The 22,993-nt window shown below is 37.8% G+C and overlaps 1 protein-coding gene across 1 annotated transcript in view; it reads left to right on the forward strand.

Annotated features, from left to right (window-relative positions):
* The window catches only part of GEK1 (D-aminoacyl-tRNA deacylase), a 245,223-nt gene that overhangs the window by 194,007 nt on the left and 28,223 nt on the right, over window positions 1-22,993 (forward strand). The window contains exon 8 of the mRNA XM_089822632.1: window positions 13,220-13,408. Within this exon, the coding sequence (XP_089678758.1) occupies window positions 13,220-13,408 (189 nt within the window). The remainder of the gene's footprint in view (window positions 1-13,219; window positions 13,409-22,993) is intronic.

Below are 22,993 nucleotides of genomic sequence, written 5' to 3' on the forward strand. Positions count from 1 at the left end.
AGTCAAGGCATGTTGTCCAATCACCCGACCTCTTTCCAACACATTCTCTAGAGCTCTAATGTATACCCTAGATCTCTCCTCATTCGACCCATAGGAAAAACTCTCCTCGTCCTCCTCCTGCCCAATCTGCTGGTCTAAATCAATCTCCATGCCTCTCGTGGCAGCAACTTCCACTTCCAGTGCAACCTCCTCATTTGGTGCATCCTTGGATAGTTGACTCTCTTCCTGTGGTGCGGCTATTGGTGCTCTACTCAAACCCTCTTCCCGTCGTGGGGACTAAAGTCAGGGACCGACGTCAGCAAGAGTGAGTCAAAATTGTCATCTCAAGAACATACTGGCCCGCTCCATCACCTGGACATCTGCCATCTCTGGTTGGGTCGATTGTGCCACTCTCTCTAGTTCTGCTAATAGGGTAGAAGCAATTGTTACGACTGCCTCAATGCCAATGACCTCTAATTTGACGTGGGGCTTGGGAAGGCCGCTCTCTTCTGCCTCTACCTGGTGTATTTCCATCACAACATCTAGGCTAGACTGGTCACAGACAACGTCAACTATCTGACTCTCAGCTACCTGGGAGGGCATATCAACTATCTCTGTTCCCATCACCTTCTCAATCTTTGTGTCGGTCGGAGTAGGTGTCATAACAATATGTAGCCTCCTTTGCCAAATGGTGGAATGGAAGAAGTGGCAGTGGTGGGTGTCAAGTGTGTTGTCATGGATAATAGAAGTGATGCGGACAATGACTTAGGCAGAGACACAGTCTAGGTCACCTCTATCTCATCCTTGGCTTGAGAGCTATCACTCTCTGAAGTAGTCTCCTCACTCTCCGTAGTATCTTCATGGCCACTATTAGTGTCACCTGTGCTCAGTCTTGTTGTTGCGAGTTTTGTATCACTTACATAACATATTAACAATTGAACATTTGATATGGAGTATCAAACATACAATTCCTCTCTTGAAAAGTTATTGCTCATGGGATATGAGAATAACTCCAATGTTCCTTACTCTTGTGGATACTTGCTCAGTTTTATCGATGTGATTTGTTGGTAATCACATAGGTGGCCTTACACTATTCATTCAAGGATGACTTGGACTTTGGTGGAATGATGGTGATGGTGATGGGTTTGTGAAAGCTAAATGATGTTGATGGAAAGTGATGGTGGTGGAGGGTGAATGGTTCTTTCTACTGGTGTTTTCCTAACTTTCTTCTCCTAAATTCCAAGTCCTAAATTACTTGCTATCCTATTCTTACTCCTATGGATGGAAGACTAGCAAATGGACTGGGATCGAACCTAATGAGAGCTGACCAACGGCCTCACTTCCACAGGTGCAATGAATCAAAGGAATAATAAACTAGTTTACCACACAAAGCTTCCCAACCAGCCGCTAGGATGCTAGTGGTCTAGTATTGATCCCTATCAAACATTTACCAATGCTACCATACAACTATCCATCTACTTTACTCACTTAAACAACTTGAAATGAAATTTGCTTCAACAACTTGAAAGGAAATCTAACTAAGTGGAAGTAGAAAACATGCAATAATACCCAATGTTCTTAATCACCATGCAAATCACAACAATGAAAAAGAGAGCAATTTTGGTATTATCTTTGCAACAATTTCTCCAACACTTTACAGATGAGAGCAAATGGCCTTATATAGGGGCCAGAAATACAACGGATGGTGGAGATCAAAACAAGATCAACGATCTAGATTGGATCCTAAAAACCCTAATTAGGTTTGCCACCCCATCGACCAATGAGAAGCTGCCACCTCATTAATGGACCAATGAAAAAGTGCAAAAAGTGGCAACCAATGAGAAGGCACCAAAATGGTGGCCAATCAGAAATAGACACTTGTCCTATTCTAGAAGAAAGAGAAATTGCCACTTGGGCTTACATCAAATGATCTTCTAATATAAATCTTCCCTTTTCTTTCATTTTCTTAGCTAAGGCAATGAACTTAGCTAGCCTTTCATTAACTTCTTCCATAGGAGGACAAGGTGTGTGCTTCGCCCTGAGTTCCGCTGACTTCACCACCCTGCTTGCTGCTTGTAGTATCTTTTCATGGTCCTCATATTCTTTCACAAATCTAAAAAAAAGCATTGGGAGAGGAAAGGGTGCCCAAATGCTTCTTCTTGATAGAAACCTTTCCTAACTCATCCAACCTCAATCCAAAATCTGTCTTATTGATATCCTCTTTGCCAAGGGGGATTGTCCTTCCTTTAGTCTGTCCTTCATCCGTATCATGTCCACTGTATCGATATTGATGTCTGTTATTCGCTTCATTTTCGAGAAGGGTGTTTTGGGCATCAAATCCTCTTTGTCTTTCTTAGTGTTTGTCCGCTTGGAATTCTTACTTGCACTAACATCCTCCATACTCGTCGCCCTATTACGGGATGGTAGAGTGGTGGACCAGAAGGCAAGTAGAACCAAGCGAAGCAATCCTTAGACTAGAACAAAAGAAGGATGTCAGCTTAAGGACCCCTTTCAACTCTAAATGATTAAAATTCACCTTAACCAATAATTGTACAGCGACTTTTCAGAATTAGGACTAGACCTCAAGAACTTCAAATCCACTTGCAAATCAGAAATTTACCATGTAATTCACCTCCAAATAAAATTGCGCAACCTAGGGCCAAAAATCGCAGCTTCTTGCAAAAATCAGAAATTTTATCTTCCACAAATTTCGGCCCCCACAAAATTCAGCTCCCACAAATTTCGCCAAGCAAGAAGAGTGCAAATCTGCTCTTGCAAAATCGCCAACACCTTGAGAAGGAGAAGTGAGGAGGAAATGGGAGAGAGGCCTCCTCTTATACCCAACTTTCTTACTCCCCCCAAGCTAGCCGACTTGGACCCTGGGAGAAAGAAAAACAAATAATTAATGCAAAATTATGACCCACAATTAAATATTTAGCTAAATATTAATTTTGCCAAAATGAAATTTGCTTTTTTTAATTGCCAATTAGTTTCAATTTGCAAAAAAAAATTAAACAATGGCTTGGAGATGTGAAATGCTTCCATTTAATGAGGATTTAGTAATTAATACGTCATTAAAATCGGATTTTGGCTAATCAAAAGCCATTTTTTCAATATTAAATTACTAATTTTATTAAATGGCAAAAAAGTTTTCAAGGCAATTTAATCCATTTAAAGCCAAACTTTGCAGTTTTAATTCAAATCGATTTTGCTAAACAATTTTAGCATTTTAACACAATTATTTCTCTAGAGCCTAAAAATCGATTTTGCAATTTGACTTCACCATCACAAAAAATAATTTTCTTCACCAAAACATAATTAAGATTTTCCAAAAGACCAAATTTAACAAAAATTTCATTTTTTGAAAATTATCCAAATTTTCAAAAGAAAATGTCTAAGTACAAAATTCACAATTTTCTCCTGCCAAGTTGGAATTAACTTTGAAATTTGTTCGGCCTAAGGACATAATTGATGGCTCTAGAAAATCAAGTTAAAAAAAATCAGATGAAAATAAGCTAAGTCTCTCCCATTGGCCTGAAAGTGTCCAAGGCTCAAAATTCTTGAAAAATCAAAATTGTTGGACAATCCAAAAATTTGCTGAGGCAATCAAAAAAGGGGGGTCCCCAAAATTTTGGGGCGATGGTGTGAAAACCTCACAACAAATCCTTGCATCACTCTCTTATGGCTAGCTATTGCGCTCCCAATGTCCAAGTGTCGCCAATAAAATACTAGGGGTTCTCCCTGCGCTAACTTGCCTTTCGGCAGGACCTCGAATACATTAGTTGGAATTTGATGAAGTGCAGCTTCTAAAAATAGCCCAATGGCATGGTGGGGCATGTAAAATGTACAATACTGTAGTCATAAATTCCTCCATTCAATTGGAACCATGAATTCTGCAGGAACCACTAACTCTTGTCTGTATATCAATTGAAAGGGTATCTGTCCCGTGGTCACCTTGTAAGAAGTCCAATAGGCCCACAACATCGAAGGTAATTTCTCTTCCCAGTCTTCACCTTCAACCCCACAAGACTTATAGATGACGCTCACTATGATTTTATTAGTCGCCTCTACTTGACCATTCACCCGAGGATAATATGGGCTCGACAATGTATGAATTTTTTTTAATTTTGTGGTCAATAGCTTAATGACATGATTCACGAAATGACCACCTTTGTCGCATGTCAATTGAATTGGGATGCCATATCTTGTTATGATCTTTTCGTAAATGAACTTCACAGTACTTAGTGTCGAGTTATCTGTCAATGCACGTGCTTCGACCCATTTCGTTACATATTCTGTGGCAACTACAATATATTGACATCATCGAGTACGACTAGCCTTTAAAGGTTCGACGAAGTTGAGTTCCCATCTCTCAAATAACTCCTAGGCATGAGAAGGGTTGAGAGGCATAAAATCCTATTTGAGGGGCTTCCCCACCCGTTGGCATGTATCACATCCGACCATCCATTCTCTCGCATCATTGTACAAAGTTGGCCACCATAGGCCTACTAAGAGCACTTTTCTTGTCGTTGTATCGGAACCCATGTGTCCTCTTGCAGGTCCTTTGTGGATTTCCTGAAGCACATTCAGTACTTCCTCCATCACGCATCGCCTTAGGACTTGGCTTGGCCCATTTTATACAACGGTCCATTAATTAGTTGGAAAGTCTGACTCCTGAGGACCAACTTCCTTCGCTTGCTTGGGGGCATGTCCAGAGGGAACTAAGCTGTGGACTGGTACTCCCCTATACTCGTATACCATTTCGGGAGTATGGCAATATGGAATAGATGGGAATCTACAAAGTCCTCATTTACCCCAATCGGAGGTTCACCAAACTTGATCTATGACAATTGGTCTACAATAACATGGCTACGGCCTGGCCACACAACAATCGTGAACATAAACTCCTAGAGTAAGAAGAGCCATCGGCTCACCCTACCTTGAATAATCGGTTTGTTAACTAGGTGCATAAGGGCCTGGTGGTCCACAGAAGTAAATGACGTTGCCAGTAAATAGTGTTTGAACTTCTGGACCGAATAAACCATTCTGAGGGCCTCCCATTCCATGGTGCTATAGTTCTTCTCAGCATTCGACAACAACCTACTTGTAAAGTATATTGGGTGATCAAGTCATGTGCCCCTTCCTGAGCCAAGGTGGCTTTGATGGTATAATTTGATGTGTCGACATGTACATGGAATTCTTTGTTCCAATTTGGAAATGCAAGAATAGAGGCTGCTAACAACCTTGTTTTCAAATCCCTGAAGGCCTTCTCTTGTTCTCCCTTCCAAGTGTACAGTTCCCCCTTCCTTGTGAGCCTATCCATTGGATATGAAATTTGTGCGAAGTTTTTGATGAACCGTCGGTAAGATCCGATGTGGCCAAGGAAAGATTTGACGCTAATTACGTCTATGGGAGCTTTCATTTCCACTATCGCTTGTACCTTATTAGGTGCCTTATTAGGATTCCTTTTTAATCCTTCTTTGCACACTATGTGCTCGAGCAACTTCCCTTGTCGAACCATAAACTGACTTTTCTTGGGGTTAAGTGTTAAACAAGCTCGCCGACACCTTTCCATGCACTCCCCCAAGGCTGCAATGAGCTTGTCTTGACCGCTGAATATGGACTAGTCATCCAAGAATGCTTTAAAGTTCCCCGTAGACATCTTATCAAAGACGTGTAAGATAATCCACTAGAAAGTCGCCGATGCATTACAAAAGCCAAAGGGCATTCGATTGTAAACATATACTTAGTCCTCCACTATGAAGGTGGTTTTCAGTTTGTCTTCTTCCGCAATGGATATCTAGTTATATCCGGAGAACCCATCCATGAACGAGTAAATTTTGTATCCGACTACCTCCTCCAATATGCTATGAACGGAATGTGAAACGGGTCTTTAATGGCTACTGCGTTAAGATATCGAAAATCCACACAAGTGCGGATTTGGTTTGCTTCCTTCTTTAGAGAGATCACAATGGGTGAGACCCATTCACTCGCGTCGACCTAAAAGATAATACCCGCGTCCAACATTCGTTCAATCTTGACTTCTACCCTTGTGGCGTAATTCTTATTCATCCTATACAGCCTTTTTCGTACAGGTTGGGCTCTGGGGATCAAGGAAATTCGGTGTACGCATAGCTCCAGAGGTATACCCTTCAGGTCCTTGTATGTCCAAGCAAAGACATCATACTCCTTAAAGATTTTGGATGCTATCATTTTTAACATCAGGTCCCAATCATCCCCCATTAGGATGGTCTTTGGGTTCTCATCTCTGAGGTTTATCTCCTTCAGCTTTGCCTCCTTGTATTGGATTCGCTCATCCCTAGGAAATTGGTGGGTAGGACTGTCCTCGACCTGTGCTTTGCCTTCTTTATACTCTTTGTATTCCTGAGGGAACTCATTGGTATCTTCTTCGATTTCAACCACATTACATAACGAAGGGAATAGTTTATAATCATTCATTTGCCAATGAAATAAGCCATCCATGGAATCTGTGTCCTCTTCCAACTTGAATACCCTTTCGTCATTAGGCTCCATGCTCCTCTTCCCTTCGTCTCCCCTGTTGTCAGATTCAGAATCTGATGAGGATGTCATTTCTTCGCCAACCATCTGGGTTTTGAGATCTATTACAAATTTTCTTCCCCCCTTCTCGAATGACAAGGTATTATTTTTCCAGTTTTGGTTTGCCTTGGCGGTCACCAACCACCCTCTTCCTAGGATGGCATCGTATCCTTTCTAAGTGAGGGAAATCACCATGAGGTCCAAAATGAATGGTTGTGTACTGATGGTTACCTATTGCACCAACAAGGTTCCTAGGGTTTTGATGCCATGTTGATCAGCCCTGAGTAAGTTGAAGGTCGACGACCACAACGTCAGCTTTTCTCAACTCTTCTTGGTGTCCTCGGGTAGAACATTCACCCCTGACCTACCATCCACGATCGTGTTGGTGAGGATGGCGCCGAGGATACCCATCTCCACTACTATAGGGTTTCGCTTGTTGTTTATAGCCAACGTCATCGAGTCTTCCGCAAAGCCACCAAGAACCTTTGTTCGTTCCATTGTACTTGTTGGGACCATTGAGCTACTAAACAAGCTACTAAAAAGGGCTGCTTTTAAATGTGGCATCGTTTCCATGGGATCCTGAACCTTCACAGGTACTTCTAACTGCAACATTTGCCTTAAAATGTTTTGCTTTGCTATGGCTCGAGTAGAAGTGCTAGAGGTGTCTCCTAGGTCCCTTCAAACATGTAATTCTTTCTCAATCTCGGCCTTCGCCTCGAGTAGACTTTTCTTTTCCGTACGAGGGTCTGGGTAGGTGGCCTTTTTCACTTGTGCCCTTGTAATCGTCAGAATGTTCTCCTCTGTGTCTCCTTTCTCCACATCAAGGAGGTTGTAGGGAGGCTTGGGATAGTTGGCCTCATGGTCTTTTGGTCCGCACCACCTACACAACTTTTGTGAAGTCTCCTCCTTTTGGCAGTACCTGTCGAAGTGTCCCCACTGATTGCAATTCCTGCATTGAACCATCGGCCTCCCCTTCGCATCATACTAGATCCGAGGGTGGTTGTTATTATTGTTTCCTTTGCCTCCTCGTCAATGGTTCTGGAGCCGCTGAATGATGCAGTATTGTTATTGTTTTGTTGGCCTCCCGTTTCAAATGTGGAAGGTTGTTTTTGCATGAACAACACTTGTTGATTCCTGGCCCTCAGATTATAGGGGCATTCTTTCGCGGAATGTCCCACAATTTGACAGATGTCGCAGAAGGATTTCTTCAAACACGAACCCTTAGTATGCCTGGCTTCCTTGCAATCCATACACCACACCTCGTCCTCCTCAATTTTACTCGGTGCTCCCTTCGATGTCTTAAGTAACGTCATCATTCTCTAGAGATCTATCTGTAAAGCATGGACTTTCCTGGTGGATTCATCATTGCTACTTCCCTCGAAGGATGAGTCCTTCGAGGACTTACTCTTCTTGGAGGTTTTGCATTCGCTTTCCAGGTATATTGCACAATTATACACATTATCGTACGATGTCGAAGGTACGATCTTCATCTTCTTTCGGATGGAGGCCTTTAGTCCTTCGATGAACCACTGCTTCTTCAGTTTGTCAGCTGGGGCAGATGCCATCTTTCCAATCAACTCCTTCAGATGTCACCAGTAGGCCCTAACAGATTCATTCTTTGCTTGCTTCATGCTATAGATTTCAGAAAGGATCTCATTATCATCTCTCAGTAATTTGAACTCAACTTGAAATTCTTTCTTTACATTTGTCCATGTTGTCATGTGAGTATTGTCTATATCGGAGTACCAATCAATGGCTCCTTCTCTCAATATGACAGGGAACTACTTGACCCACTCGTCCTCATTGGTGACTTTGCTAGCCGTCCATTTGGTTTCGCAAGTCTGGCAATGCTGGATAGAATCCTCGTTTGCCTAACCCGTGAATTTGGGCAATTTTTGCTTATTTGTGGCCATCACCACTGGTTGTACCCTTTGTGGGGTTTGTGTCTGGCCACCCACATTGCCTATATTGTTCAAGGGTGTAATAGGGATGAATCCCAAATTTCAACTACCAAACTGACTTCTCACGTTTGGCGTTCAAGAGTCAAACTGTGAGTCTTGGTGAGGACTAAACAAGGGTTGTCGTGTGCTTGTGTTGCCTCAACACCTTCAATCGTGTCGGTTCCTTCTTCCCTTCTGCTCCTTGTTTTTTCGTCCGTGGCATGATGGACAAGTTGAGAAACTATTCCCTCATTTTTTCAATCAAATTTAGCCTTTGCCTCGCTTCCACAAGTGACTCCCTACTTCTTACTCTCCTAGATTCTGGCGAACAGTAGTCTTCCCCTTCTGTTGTTGCCTCTTCCGTAACACCCCCACGGTTATCTTCAGTACCACCTTCGTGATCTCCTTGGGTTAACCCATCGGCTGGCTGTCCTTTGGCGAGTTGCCTAAACCTTCGTCGGCATACTACTTCCTAGGCAAAAATTAAAGCATCATGTGTGGCTTCTAAGGCATTCAGCTATTGCTTCTTATTCTTATCTTTGTTTAATTGATTTGGCATCAATCTAATCAAATATTATAATCATCTTAAAACAAAACATAGAACACTTTTATTGATTCATATTTGTATACAACAGATCAACTTTGTGATCTCATTATTATGAACTTTTCAGTGTTCTTTATTCTTATCCCTGAGGCCTAAAGCTCATGGGTTTGTTCTTCGTTGAGCGCCATCGCTCTCTTCCTCCTCGCGGCGGTTACGTTTGGCAATGTTTCGGAGGACTTGTCGGTGCTACTCATGCTCTACTTCCTCCCTTCAGTTCCTTTGTGCTATGGTTGCTTGCACCAATAGACGAGGTAGTTGATGCAACATCTATTCGCCATAGGGCTAATGTTGAGCACATCCCACACAAGGTTTTTGTCAACTTCTCCTCGTATGGCTTCCCTTTGTACAAAAGTTTCGATCACTGTGTGAAGTGAAACAAGGAAGTCAATTGTCAGAGCATGTTCCCCTTCAAAGAGTTTTGTAATGCCTTCGACATTGGTCCTCAAATTCCCATTCTCCTCAAGTGGTAATCCCATTTATCCACTCATTTCATCACTTCCTAGATTCGATGGGCAACAACACCAAATGTTTTCCCTCATGGGTTAACAAAGATAATTGCACACCTAAGTGAAGAACTCAACAATGGATATAAAGAGAATATAACAACATTGTATTCATCAACTGATTGCTACATTCAAGTTTTCTCCATACAAGCGTGTCCTATTCCAAGAGAGAAATGCATACATATAGTGTCCGAGGGGAAGCTAAGCGAACCGTCGCATCTGTCTAACTTTCTCAGATGAACCAATCGTCTAACTACTTGTTTTCCTGACAACAAGGGAATTAGAGAAGGCAACATTTTTATCTCAGCTTGACGAAGCAAAGCAAGCAAACAGTCAGCTACAGATGGAGTTAGATGCAAAAGAGGTGGAGCTCGGGAATATAGCAGAGATGATGAAGAGAGCTTTAGAGATTTAGATGCAAGCTGAGGCGAATCTGAACACTTGGACCCAGCAGGTGCATGAGTTACGAGCACAGTTGAAGGCTACTACACCCGCACCACCAGGGATGCACCTTTCTTCTTCTTAGTCTTGTTTTGATGTACGTAGTTGTCTCTATTTTGTCGTCCAAAGACTACTTTTATTTTGGGGGGGATGATGTTATTGGCAAAGTATAACACAGCCGACAGGATTAGTTAGTATCCGAAAGGTTGCGTGACGATTGAGTCACCCCTTCAGGATATATATGTATATCATTCGATTGAACTATGGATCATCATTATTGTACTCGTGATTGTATATTCTGCTTATATGAATAAAGTACTATCATGTTCTGTGTCATATTCTAGTCTCTGAATGCAATAACTATCCGTTCACCCTTTACGATAAATATATGATATAGATTTCCAAGGAAATTAATCAATGAGGTACAAACAATCTAAAAAAGCCAATGGGTATTCTTTCAATATAGAAACGTATTGCTGTTTACACACACATACTGCTATCACAAATCAGAAAATGCATAATTCCATAATGTAAAACATAACTAGAATGTCTCTATACAAACAATATCAAACCCTTGAAAGACTTGCAAGATGGATCATCGAATCTCCATGAAAACTGATCATTAATGTGCAATTGTGAACCCTGAGATAAATTTTCAAAGGGAGTTGATCTGGGTTTTTATTCAAATAGCCAAAACCTCTAGGGTTTATTGAACCTGCAAATTGTAGCTTTCAAACTCTCAAGGAGAAGTTTCTTTCAAAATAACAAGTCAAGTATGAATCTTCATTGCACTTTTCCTCTTTTTATATTTCTTTTCCTTTTCGAAAGTAATCGTTTGTCTACCGTTCCCTCCAAAATTGACTTTACCATATATTCAATGACATCATTAAAGAGTCACTTTATTTATAAAACACGAGCATTTTCTAATTAAATAAATATAAATATCCCAAGGCCCTAGGACTATTTAAAATTTAATTAATTTATTTATTCCGTTGCATCTATCTAATTAGCCCAGGGGGGTGAAATAGGCTAATAATCTCCTCTAGGTGATCACTCGGCAGAAGGGGACATTACATTATAGCTTTAATATGATCATTGATCTATGATAACTTATTGTCTCAGAAGTCACAATTATAAGCTCAAAAGCTTGGAGTTTTCATCAAATAAATATCCTCCCGAAAGCTCCTTATCATACAAACCCTTGGACTAATTCTGGAAGGGGGCCTCAACCAATCCTCGATGCATCTCTTGGTTCTTCTCAACCTGCCTTGGGTCCTTGAGCTCTCTGCATTTTATCAATTAACTTCTTCACTCTTATAAAGCCCAAACTTTACCTATTCCTCTTAGAAGAGTAGATAAAGCTATATGTAAACTAATTTCCTGAGCAATAGAAGCTCTATTCACCTGTGCAACGAGAGAAATGACAATGAATTTAGCAAAATCGAATTCCCATATAACTGCCACCACATTGGTGGGTTTTCCCATGTCATGGCAAGTGTACGTGTGTATCCATCCAAGCCAAAACCTTCCAACCATAGAGAAGCGAACTTGGTATAGTGATCCTTAATTATTGCAGCATCCTTGTAATAAGAAAGACTGGTAAAATGAAATGGAATACAAAAGATCTACCTCTTCTTCTGTTACACATTATCCATATAAAAAATTTGGATCCATGACCTTTATTGTTGCCTTGGGTTCCATTACACCAACCTCAAAAGTTGGAACTGTAGGAACATGAGAATATGGTCTTAAGGACCTAGAGCAAGTAACATCACACAACTTCAACATTCCAGCGCTCTCCTCAAATGTAGTGAATGCTGAAATTGTGCATTAGCCTTTTTATTGTTGCCCTTTCAATTATTGTCGGATATATGCATTTTTTATGCCAACTCTCTCTTTTATTACTTTTCTTGTTTGTGTCAAGAACTGTTGCAAACTGTATGTTTTGGACTCTTTTCTTGAATGGTTACCTGGCCAACATTGCTGGTGGTTTGATTAAATATAAATGCACTTTCAGTTTGAGTGCCAAGAACTTAGTCCCCATGATGACTTTCATTTTATATTTCTTGAATTTGTTCCATCACTCTTGAAACTCATCTTGTGTTCGAAAATGAAAATGAAACAAAAACAGAACTTAAGCAATTCACAAAATGAATGTTCAACACATTTCAAGTGGAAAAAAATTGAATTGATACATAGAATTATTATGCAACATTCAAACAATGAATAACTAAAAATAAACAAATCAGTATCATTTTCATTTGCAGTTCTAGAAAAACACAACTTATAAGTAATAAAAATTAAAATCAAGCGAAAGAAATGAAGCATGCAATCAAAGAATCAAAATGTGGAAAGATAGCTTGGCTGCAAATCTTTCTTCCTTGTAATCTTAGGGTTCAGCCCTTGGTGGATTTGGGTTTCAGGTCCTCCTCCACTTTTCATGAAACTTAAACAAGATACATGCACCTGTTGTTATGGCTGTTCTTTTGTTTGTAGGATGGTTCAAGATGTCTCAACATGAAGGCGATGTCAGATATGTGTAGTGACAGTTGTTATAGTTGTTATGCTTTTTTTTTTTAGGGTGTTGCCTGAAGTGGGAGGCAAGGTGATCTGAGAAGTGGGAAGGGCCTAACCCAGAGACATTTTGAGCATCTAGAATACGTTAATTACCTCATGTTTTGGGGACTTTGTCAAGTAATTGCAAGGTTGTCCAGTCTTGGCAAATTTAACTAAATCTCACAAGCTCAACTATTTTAAGGCTAATGGAGCTTGACAAGACAAGCACATGTGAATCATGGTGAATCCCTTTATCAGGCTCCTAAAAACATTAAGTCTGAAATGTAGCCTTGTTGCTCAAATTAAAATCATTGATTGTTTCGTACCAAATAAGTGAAAATTAATGTTGAAAATAGAAAATATGACCTCAAGGGCCAGTAGTGGGTGGTTTATTGCTTGCATTGGAATAAATGTCTGTCTTAGAAATATAATGTGCAACACTTTTAAAGAAAACTCATTTAACTATGATTAATTCTTTAACCTTTAAATCCAAGCCGTAGAAGTTTTCTAGCTCCCCTTGTCATTTGATACCATAAAATAGTTTGGTTCTCTTGCACATGTTGTGAGTAATTTCACTTTGTGTTTTGTGATTTCCATAAAAAGGATTATAAAGTATTTGTTTTCTGGATATACTGCAGGAAAGGAGATGTTTGGGTAGGCCATCTGTTATCAGGATATTCCTTACCTATGGAAGAACCAAGTTTGAAAAAAAAGGAATATGATGTGAATGAAATAGGCGGATCATGGAAACAAGCAATTAGGGTCGCAGTTACAACAACGCAAGAAGCGTTTTCGGGAGGAAAGATCCTTGTACATCTTGATAATAAGTGAGTGTGTCTCTTTTTCTGTTGTATTCTTTTGATGCGAAGGAATAGGAGCATAGAAGAATTTTTATTTTCTTTCGAAATAAGTTTTCATAATTCAACAAAATGGCTTTAAAGTTTATACATTTTGTTGTTTGGTAACTATTTTTTCCCATATTTGTTTTCCATGGGATGCATCCCCAATCCTCAAGCCCTTGTTCCCATTTCAATGGCATTTCAGGTACAGGGGGATGGATGTCTCCTGGCATTCCTAAAATTTCTCAAAAATCTAAAATATTTAGAAACATGTTGCAAGAACAAGAAATGCTTTGCAGGAACAGGAAATCCTGTTGGGACATCTGACCATCCCCAGTGAGCAAGGGAAATCTGAGATGCTCCTCAACCATACAAGGGATGGGTAGATGTCCCCAATAGGACGACAAATTTTTATTGACTTTTTTTAGTAAAAAAATCTGTTATGAAATAGAAAAAATACTGTTTTAAGATTTCTTCATGAATCTGAAGAACTTTATAACCATTAAATGTTTTTTTACTGAGTTACCAGATTCTCTCCTGGACTTGGGAACTCTTGGTTCAATTCTCTCAGAAGTGTGGTCCTTGTCAGATTCTGTCAAAAGACTGCCACGGAGATTGAGTTTTGCTGGGATTTCTCTCAGAGGAACCCTGGGAGAATTCAGATGACTTTTGGGTGACTTTGGTTTCCAGCATCCAGACAGAATTTTGGAGAATTTGGTCGAAAAATACCCTTTTGTTTACTTTTTCAAAAAATTGTTAATGCCAAATTGGAGTTAGAATTAGACTCAAGCACATGATTGGACTCTAATTACTAATCATATCTAATTTGAATTAAACGTGTTGAATAAATAGTAGCTTGGCTCAGATATAGGAATAATGATTGATTTGATGATATATGCATGTGTGTATGTATATCAGCCCTCTGTAAATTTTGACTTACATACACACATGCATATTTAATTCGTATTCAGTTAAATCATTTTTTCATATGCATATATGCATTTGTGTATGTATATCAGCCCTCTGTAAATTTTGACTTACATACACATGCATATTTAATTCGTATTCAGTCAAATCATTTTTTCATATGTTTTTGGAAAACAATCATTACTTTTCTATCTGATTGAAACTCTATATATGATCTTATTGGAGATAGATTATCATCTATATCAGATCATATTGGATCCAAGTATTTTGTGAATCTGCAATTGCAGATATTCTGATCGAGTCATGATCAAATGTTTGACTGAATGCAATCAGATTGAATTCTGATTATTCTTTGTTTCAGATCAGCGATATGACATATATATTGGTTAAATGCAAGCTAGTACTAATCCCAATTAGTGATCAGGGTTTTCTTTGGTAAACAAATACTTACATTTGAAGAGGCAGCTCCACTCATGGACATATCTTTCCACCACATACATATACTCAAACCAATCGGCCAAGAAGTGCATTGAAATCAATTAATGCTATGCCCTTTGGAGTTCGGTGACTACAAATATCAGATTCAGATTTACTATTTAATATTCAGTATTTATCAATATTGAATTGTCACTTGCATTCACATTTGCCAAAGATCAAATTCTGATTACATTCTGCAAAGTAGAATCTGAGATTAATAATAATCAAATTTTGAAAAATAAAAGACATTCATAGCTCAAACCTGTAAGAAATCTAATCATTTTAACAAAACACTACTTGAGAAGAATGAGGATGTATAAAAGTGCCACATATCTATTATGAATGTATATAATACACCATAATTCGTGCTTATAGGCTAACATGTATAGAGAACTATGGATTAAACAAAATCTAAAGAGATCTTTGCTGTGGTTAAATCTGGATCCAATGCTTGCTTTCTTGGTTTCATCCAGTCTGATCTGAAGCTGCTTTCTTTGAGTCATCTGGTATGATAATTCGTGGGTGAAGCTTATATTATGGCAACAATCACAACCTTGGCCTTAAAGGGGCCTATAGCATTACTTTTTGTAATTCTAGTTTGCAACAGCAAAATGATGATGATTTGCTGGATAGTTTTTTATGATATTTGATAGTGATGGCTGATTATTAATGTTGCCATTATTATTTTTGAACTGAAGTATTGATATGGTGGTGCATTTTACTATGTTGCTTTAATATTAGAATAGTGGTGCATGAACTTATTTGCTGCTGCATATATGTATGTATATGTATGTGTGTGTGTGTGTGTATTTAAAAACATAAATTCTTGTATAGACAAACCCAAAATAAATTCAAGTCCAACTCCATTTTTTTTGAATGAATCTCAAACCCGAAGCTGAACCAGCAACTTAGTGTTTTTAAGATTCCTTCATGAATCTGAATTCTTTCATGACATTATAAAAAATGTACTTAACTGGATATAGCTTATATTGTTAGCTACGAATCTAAATTATAATTTATTTATTGCTGTTATGCTACTATCTCTGCTATTACTGCTACCATGATCAATCTTATTACTAGTATAATGCTACAACTGGCTGTCATGGGGGGATTCTCCCAAAACACAGCTTCTTGAATTCCTTATATGGTACCAATTATTTTTGAAATAGGAGACGCGTCTCCAACATGTTTTATCCTTATCTTTTGATGAAATTATCTATTGGGTGGCAATTTGAGCTCCATACTATGGTTATCCCATACAGACTAAATATTATCATGATAAAGTATCTCACCTAAGGATGAAGTTGTGGTTGTCACCAACTGATGTTCAATCTAAGATACTTGTGCCATTCTCTTAGCTAAGATGACACTTGGAGCTTCATCTTCAATGCTTTGAAGTATTAACTCATTTGCTTTTGATTTGAATTTCAACTCGATGATTTGGTAGTTTAGAACTTTAGAGTGAACTCTCAAATCGAGTGTAGTCATTGTGCACCCAACATTAGTCTATCTCTCCAAGACCCACAACATAGAATCTGTTGCATTCCTTGAATCTTTGCAAAGTATCAAAAATTGTGGTACCTTGGTGTGAGAAATTAATTGAAAAGAGAAATCAAACCCTTCCCAATATGTGTTCATATGTGCATATTTGGTCTTCTCCTGGATATACATAATGACCTCCAACCTTGTTGCAACCATTGAAGTTACCCAACCATTATCACCTTGTAGTATCTCATTTTTCCTTCTTGACCACAATCTACCTAGCCATAAAATGTTAACAAAGCTTCTTATTGCCTTCCAAAATAAGTATCTTATTGTCCCAACAATTGTGACTATCTCCATTAGACCATAGCATATGTTGCACATTGTGTTCATATGTGCATATTTGGTCTTCTCCTGGATATACATAATGACCTCCAACCTTGTTGCAACCATTGAAGTTACCCAACCATTATCACCTTGTAGTATCTCATTTTTCCTTCTTGACCACAATCTACCTAGCCATAAAATGTTAACAAAGCTTCTTATTGCCTTCCAAAATAAGTATCTTATTGTCCCAGCAATTGTGACTATCTCCATTAGACCATAGCATATGTGTCTTTAAGTGTAGAATTAAATTACAAGTAGTGATAGATGAAATGCAAGCATTGAACTTGGATAACTCTATTGTAATTTACAACATCTTGATTATGATTCTCCATGGTATTCTTTTTATCTAAATTTGTGGAATGAAGAACTCATTATAAATAATGATATTGATATTATCAAAATCTTTATCCTTCACGTGCCTCAAAATATTACCCAAATCCCATAGACATAAATAGTTTTGAATCAAAATAATTAATCTGATTAAAAAAGTCACCAAATAATTTTGAAATAGACAAACTAACCATGCATAGATAAACTAACCATGCTAGGGTGTAATTGATGCTGAGGCACCAAGTCAGTGCCAAAATGATTGAAAACTAAATTATGTGATCGTATTGAATCTTGATGAATAAACAAGGTATAAATAGCAATTTACAAGACGGTTTATTAACCATGAACAAAAGCTTCAAATTGAAGCAAACCTTGTCATCAGTAGAAATTGTGTATCGGTTGACGGGTCCCTTCGGAAAGGAAATTGTGTATCAGCCGACGGGTCTCTTCGGGAAAGTTCTTGTTATGTAGCCGACGAGTAAATAGTTTGTAGCGGACATAATGTATGTGGCCGAACTATTTACCCGTCGGCTACATAACAAGAACTTTCCCGAAGGGACCCGTCGGCTGATACACAATTTCTACCGACGACAAACCTAGCAACCACATCTTCTAAAACTAGAAGCCTAAAAACATAATAAATAAATACAATAAATGACCATCAATAGAACAACTAAGAATGACTGACTTTATATAATTATATATTCTACCCTCCCTTAATGGTCTTTTTATCAACTACACCAAGTTGCCCCCTAAACTTGTCAAACTTTTTCAGACTAAGAGACTCAGTTAGGATATCTACCGTTTGGTCCTTAGTTGGACCATCTTGCAACATCACTGGTGTATTGTTGACAAACTTGCAGATGAAATGACAATGAAAGTCAACATGTTTGGTCCATTTATGGAAGACTAGATTTTTGGCAAGTTTCAACACCCCATAATTATCACAGATCAAGGAAGTAAGTTTTTCTTTAGACATGTGAATGTTAGCAAGCATTCATTGAAGCCAAATTGACTTACAAGCTTCCTGAAAACAATACTGCTTGCTACTTGTTGTTGCTCCATGCGATTGCACATGTGCCCAAATTGAAAACATACCCATAAGGAGATACACAAGTTGCACAATTTGAATCTATAAAATCAATGAGCGTAGGATCTTTGCTTCTGCTATATTGTAATGTCCCCTTTTTAGCATTCATAGCATGATGTTGTCGTTAGCCTATTTCCCCACGGTCCCGTAGGCTAACTAGGACATTAAAGGGACTTAGAGGCCATTTGGCCTAGATAGTTTCAGTTGCAGGTCTTTCTGAGGGGTTTTGAGGCAACTTTGGGTATACTTACTATTTATAATAAGTCATCTTAGATATGGTCAGACATCCAGTGGCAACGGTATGTCGATGCTAATTGTTTAAAATCGGCAAGAAGACTTGTTTATCATTGATAAGATTTGTTATGCATTGATAAAGCTATTTTATAAAGTTAAATTTAAATATTTAACTTTATTAATGCATAGACTATAGTTTGTGGGAAATATTTAAATTAAAAGAATCCCTTTTATTTTATAACACATTGGAGACATAAGTTCATAAAAGGGAGTGATGTTTTATCCTACATTGAGAAAACAAAGGATGGAGCCCTTGTGAGAACACTATAAAAAAAATGGAAGAGCTTCTTTTAGGCATGCTTGGAAATATTAAAAAAAAAATTGGGGAATTTTCTGGAGATTATGTCTCAATAGTTTGAAGGACGAAATCCCTTCAAGCTGAAAATCTTGACGCCATTGAAAGATATGGTCTTGAGATTCAACATAGTAGCAATCCGAAAAAGCAGTCCGAAAAAGCGGAATCGAAAAAGCAGGCTGAAAAAGCAAGTACGAAAAAGAAGTCCGAAAAAGCGGAACCAAATAAGCAGGCCGAAAAAGCAGTTCGAAAAAAGCAAAGCAGAAGGGGCAGCATTGAAGGAAATTATTACAGCTATCTACAACCAGGTTCTTTTGGTAGTATTGCTTTTTAGGGTGTTATAAGCTTTCAGCTGTAAGTGTGCATTGTACCAGCATTATCATTTTGTAATCCATGTAAATGCCAAAGTCTTGGCCATATTTCATGAGCATTGTATTTTTTCATTGCAATTAGGAAGATAATAGTTGCTGGCGTCATTTAAGCAATTTAATATCATTATTTATCAGCTAGTTAGTTTGCATACCAACTGTTTGTAAAAATGCCAGTTGGCTGTAGGTGTTCATTTCTCATGCTTAGAGCATAGATATACACTGAATATTGTCAAAATTAGTAGCACACTCATGTTAGGTCATTGCGTAGTCCATTTTAGTCTTCTAGCACAAGATTCTCATTGATGCAAATTGAAGAAAAAGTCAATTGAAGCTAGCTGAAATACTATATCAGTCATACGTCCCTTGCATGTGAATTGTTTGATGAAATTCCTTGAGCTTTCATCAGCATTTTGTGAGGGCAGATTTGAGGAGGGTTATTACATATATATACCGCTGAAGTTAGGAGTCCCCTTCACATGTCTTAGCAAATGATTCTTTGCAACCCAATGTTTAGCTTTTGGGTCTAACATGAAGCCAAAGATGTACCGTGCAACATAACTGATATCAGGTCTAGTGGCAGTGAGATAATTGAGGCTGCCCACTAGTTTCCTAAATGTCGACTCATCTACCACTAGTGAATCTAATTTGGTTGATAATTTCAACCCTTTCTCCATAGGTGTAGATGTGGGTTTGCAATCCTACAATCAAATTTATCCAATAGACCAAGCATACTTTAACTGAGAATTGAATATGTTCCTATTCCTCTGCCAAACTTCTACACTAAAACAATAATGGAGAAGTTCCAAATATGTTATATCAAAATTCTAGCACCAATTTTGTTTGACCTACTCAACCAAATATGTTTCACTATCAGTAATGATGAAACCATTAACATAGATGACAAGAAGAATAATCTCACCACTAGCATGCTTAACATATAGATTAGGATCAAAAGGACTCCACTAGAAGTCTTGATCAATCAAATGCTTATCAGTCTTGATGCACATGGTGAGGCCATAAAGTGCTTTCACTAGTTTGCATACTTGGCGTTCTTTATGGACAACCTTGAAACTTGGGTTGTGCCATATAGACATCTTCCTACAAGTCACTATTGAGGAAAGCACTTCTAACGTCCATGTGATGGACTTTCCATCCAAATTGAGCTTGAATGGCGAGGACAAGCCGAATGGTGCTCATTTTGGCAATGGGAACAAATGTCTCCTCCTTAATTCATGCCCTCCTTCTATAAAAACCCTTTAGCTACTAATTGTGCCTTGTACTCATCAAGAGTTTCATCATCCTTATACTTGACTTTATACACTTATTTGCAACCAATAGGCTTCTTATTTGGTGGAAGATCGGACAGGAGCCAAGTGTTGTTCTTCTAGTTTTCACTTGCAATATTTTCCAATTGTCCACTCAACCAAATTCGATTCCACTCCCACCAAACATCTCATTCCTCTTCGTTTTACCCTTGTCCATCCATTGGTCATGCAAAATTCCTCCTTGGACTCCATATTTGCACTACTAATCCCTCCCACAAACTAGGCTATTTCTTTTTTGACAGTGTCCTTCCATATCCCGCATGCTCTTGAAGTTGAAGGAGAGAAAGTTGAAGGGGGTCCAACCTCAGTTTGTTGGTTGTCCCCCTTACTTGTGTAAAGGCTTCCAACTCCAAGCCCCCTCACATAAGGCCACGTCCTAAAACAATAGTAAATAATAAACCCCCCATGCCATTTGTGTTGGGCTAACTATAGTTGGAGTGAGCGATAATTATTAAGTTTATAATGACCCCCTGTCAAGGTGCATGAACCACAAGCCCCTCCTATGGGTTTAGCTGGACCATTATTGTGTCAATAACCTCCTTTGATTTTTGGATTCCATTTTTCATCCCAACTCATCCTTGGGTAACACTCCACAAGCATGTGGAGTTAGACCTATTGGGAAACGAAAGACTCAAATGCAAATGATTCACCTCCTTAAAGGAATAAAGCCAAAATTAGCTAGAGACATCGAATAGTAACGTTTCTAAATGCGAGGCCATTACTGCAAGAAAATGCAAGCATTAAGGAACATACTCTAATCATTATCATTATATAAGGTGGTCAAATGACTCTTAGATAACAAGTACGAATATAACATAAAACATAACATTTACTAATTAGTAAAAAGTATCTTAATAATAATAATATATCAATATTTAGTATAGGAGGACATTTAATGTCGTAACATAATCAGTTAAGTCAATATCAATTATTATCAACTAAATAATGACAGCAATAACCAATAACAACATCAAGAAGAAACTAATTGCAACCAAAGCTTATCCACAACATCATAGTAATGTTTTACATGTCGAGGTATACATATGGACCGAACTATATATGTTCTCATCAATAATGTTTCTGGTCTCGATTGTGTATTATTTTGTAATCAATGTTTCAGATCACACTTAGTGACCCATCATCAAGATAGCATTAGAAAGCTCTAGAAGATGTAAAATACTATACACAAACTCCATATCTGAAGTCTCTTGATAAAAGTAAATGATTTTAATTAGAGCTATCAAGAAGTGATACATAACTTATACTGAATTAACTTAATAATAGTAATGATAGTAATCCATAACATGAAGAGTATTATTGGTGGTGCCAATGCCATCTCACCACCTTAAACCATAGAACTAATCCATAATGAATAATATGAATAATAATGCTAATCAATTGCATTTGTCGTAAGTACACTATATGGTGGTGATAATAAATAGTCAATACCAATATTTCCACATACACAGGCGTAAATAAAACTCACTAACAAACACAATGTCATAGCTAAACAACAAATCATACATCACCAAAGGACATCATGCACAACTATGAATAATTAAAACTATGTTCAAAAGAGAAAATTAGGTCCTTCACACCAACATAGACACTTGTGTCTATCAACAATGCTGAGCATGAACAGTAACATAGTATATAAATGATAGGGTACTACGGTAAAAGGAAGTAGATCACCATATGTAATGCCACTTATACCAAAAAATTTAGGCAAATTAGAATTATTCAAATAATGTGGTGTAACAGTTAAGTTTAAAATTCTAATAATCAAATGCTCTAGAGGTTTATTACACCTAATATTATTAAATTTGAAATATATCAATTCTGGTCGCCTTGAAGCCTCTATAATTCACCAAATTTTGATTCAATGATCCCAACTATTCACCAATTGACAATTTTTAGTTTACTAAAACATCTCTTAATGAATTACCATAGCTTGAAGCTTTTGCCCGCATAACATTATAAGACTATTAAAATCAATGGCTTCAACAAGCCTTTATGGTTGGACTAGATGGTTTCTTCTTGATAGAGAACATCCTTTAGACTCTCCAAGAACCTAGTAATGCCCCTTTTTGAAATCAAATTGAATAATAAAATAATAAATAATAATAATTTAAAAATATGAAAATAAATAAATAATCATATTATAGTAATAAATATTTGAATAATAGTATTAAGTCTAAAGTGAATGGTATCATGGAATATTTACTAAGTAAATACTAATAAACAAATTAAAAAACATTACACTCTTAATAGGCCCTCAACCATATGAAATCTTCAAGGAGAAAAAAAAATATTGGTTTCAGACAACACGTGTCTCTAAAGAGATATCATTACACTTAACAGAATACTATACTTGTGGCTTATGGAATCAATGGAAGATCATATAGCTACCATTAAGAGCCATATGACAAGTTGATTTCTAGAAGGATAATACAACCTTTAGTCGGCAGCAAATATATAATTACAAACTGCACAACAATTGCCAGATAGCCTAGTACATACAGATAAGAATATGTTTGGTAACTAGTGGTTATGAAATAATTAGCATTTAGTAGATTACAATCGAAAACGAGGAAG

The sequence above is a fragment of the Cupressus sempervirens genome, chromosome 3 (genome assembly GCF_028749045.1).
Source record: "Cupressus sempervirens isolate cs-2001-9-10 chromosome 3, ASM2874904v1, whole genome shotgun sequence".
Lineage (NCBI taxonomy): Eukaryota > Viridiplantae > Streptophyta > Pinopsida > Cupressales > Cupressaceae > Cupressus > Cupressus sempervirens.